The sequence below is a fragment of the Suillus bovinus genome (genome assembly GCF_016758785.1).
Source record: "Suillus bovinus strain UH-Sbo-P2 chromosome Unknown EDB93scaffold_53, whole genome shotgun sequence".
NCBI classification, from domain to species: Eukaryota; Fungi; Basidiomycota; class Agaricomycetes; order Boletales; family Suillaceae; genus Suillus; species Suillus bovinus.
Window position 1 is genome coordinate 88361 of NW_024542109.1, and position 2434 is coordinate 90794.

The window sequence follows — 2434 nt, forward strand, 5'->3', positions numbered from 1 at the left end:
ATCAGACCCATCAAGTATTGCGTTTTCCAGCCTCTATGCTTCTAGCAGTATCATATAATATGTTCAGTACGAGTATCAAGTTTCGGTTCGAGAAATTTCCAGACTAACGGAGCCCCTCGATACCTCCCTTGGCCTCCCCTTTCTCACTGCACACTACAACCAGGTGACCGCATCCTGCGTTCCCAGGATCGTCACTCGCAATGAGTTGGGACTGATTAGATGGCAACCACCTTCCATAATCCCAGCCCGCCTTCATAACCAAACCAGCGATTTCTGGGACAACGAGGACCTCTAAGGGAAAGTACAGCGAGCTGGAAGACAAACATGGCCATGAAAAGCGCAGAATTTGCACGCCAGCCATATCCAACAAAAACGTCAGTCCCGACGGACGTTCCCGTAACTTGACCCAGAAAAACCTGCAAGTCCATCGACTATCTGATAAGCCAGCTCATAACGGAAAACGGGAATTGACGCACTGATATGACCATCAGTGCGTTCAAACGCGAGCGCGCAGTCTCCGAAATGCTATTTATTATCGATTAGTATGGCAGAACTGCGAGACATGCTGGCATGATATTATACCTAAACATGAGTGTATAGAGTGATATGGATTGAACTTGACGGAACATATCTAATCCAAGGCAAGCGATGATGACCGCGGCGATGTTTATGCCTCCCGCCCCAGTTTGTACTGCTTGGAACACCAAAAGAAGCATAGTCGAAACAACAGCGGACCACCATGGCGCAAGCCGATCGAGCAGACGGCCAAAGAATGGTACGATAATTACACCCAACATCCCAACGAGGCCAAATAAGCCGATGATCATGCTGACACGACGGCATCAGCGAATGAGTGATAATAAGACAGGTTCACTGACGTCGAGTAGGAATATGGCGGTTCACCGAGTAGGAACGTGAGGGTCACCCACCAATTGGTGTAGCATGCACTGCCAGCCCAGTTCGTTAACATGATCTGGCCGACGAGAGGTTCGGTGACGACATATTTCGCCATGGAACGAAATATCCCAAGATAGGACAAATCACGGTTCTTCACTGGATAGTCCGGAAGTAACATGTATGCACCACCCAGGACAATACTCTGAATGCCGATAGACATACAGTACACAAACCGCCAACTCGTAAAATTGGCCACTATGCCAGACAGTACGCGCCCGATGAGAACGCCAAGCATAAGACCTGACTGAACAATCGAGATAGCTGATCCACGACGGGCAGGAGGAGCGAGATCAGCGGCTAGTGGCACGAAAATTTGAGGAGTGACAGACGTCAACCCAATCAGAAACGAGATTATCTCGAACACTAGGAGGTTTTTTGTGATGGCAAGTCCTATTGTTAAGGTAGTTGAAAGCATCACCAAGAGCAATATCAACTGACGCCGGCGAAGGATGTCACCGAGTGGCGTTATGAATAGGAGGGCGATGCCAAACCTTATCCACTGTCAAGAGTAGCCATTGGGGAGTATTGTGGAAACTTACCCAGCTTGAACCAGCGATGGTATCCTGTGCGAATGTTAGATTCGCCGATCTCAGTTAGCCTTGTGGCTATTCATACCTTGCCACCTCATCATACGTGACATGGAAAGAGGCAGATAGTTGAACTTTGAGGCATGCACGTTAATACAATACATAGACAATTCGAGGCTAACGTACTTAGAATTGGCTGACAATAATATAGGTTGGCAAAGACTGCGTTGAAATTAAACACTCATTCATGATTGTCCTGGTGTCAGGGCTTACCTAAAGTACTGCCTATTCCGAAAGATACATTGAGCAACATTCCGAAGTAGAAAGGCTTATCAGGGTCATAACGAAGTCGTCTCGGAATAGGAAGGCATCCGAAGTCTTTCGAGAATGTCAGACCCGTCTGCACTGGGACAAGCGACGACCGTGATGGAGTAGGCTGAGTTTCTGCTGGGCTGACAATTGTTTCAGCGGGAGACGTCATAGAGGGAGAACGTACTAGTAACTTTCAGAGGCCTGCCGGGTCAGAACATCACGGGTGCGGGTCAACCCGCAGGTGGTACGGGTCACCCGCAGGTGATCATGTTGGAATTTAAATCGATTTGAGGTTAACCTGCGAACTACAAATACTTGGGGTCCGTTTTGCCGTGTGGCAAGATTCTGAGCTAATATGAACGACATTCCTAATATGAAGACATCAAAGTTGCCTCGTCCTAGACTCGTAACCAGTCTGGACTACGTCTTTGAGATGTTAAGTGTTTGACGTGGCCGATCTCGGAGGAATTTGGCAGGACGAGCGAGGAGTTTGAAATTTGACAGATGCCGGTCATGCTGGTTTAGGTAATCGTTGGCGTTGACAACACAAGTCCAGGCCCCCGGAAGCTCCCTATGATGTTCGGCCGAAAATTTGCCTATTTGAGGCCCAAATTTTGCGTTTTCCTTGTCCGTTTTTG

General features: G+C 48.2%; 1 protein-coding gene across 1 annotated transcript; it reads right to left on the minus strand.

Annotated features, from left to right (window-relative positions):
- EDB93DRAFT_1330254 (major facilitator superfamily domain-containing protein) lies at positions 1–1965 on the minus strand (the record flags this gene model as incomplete). Its single annotated transcript, XM_041455164.1, has 8 exons — positions 1–431; positions 477–525; positions 583–828; positions 879–1448; positions 1497–1520; positions 1573–1618; positions 1671–1706; positions 1758–1965. The coding sequence occupies 8 exons, from the start codon at positions 1963–1965 to the stop codon at positions 216–218; spliced, it is 1395 nt and encodes a 464-aa protein (XP_041305022.1). The 3' UTR covers positions 1–215.
- Positions 1966–2434: the final 469 nt, after the last annotated feature.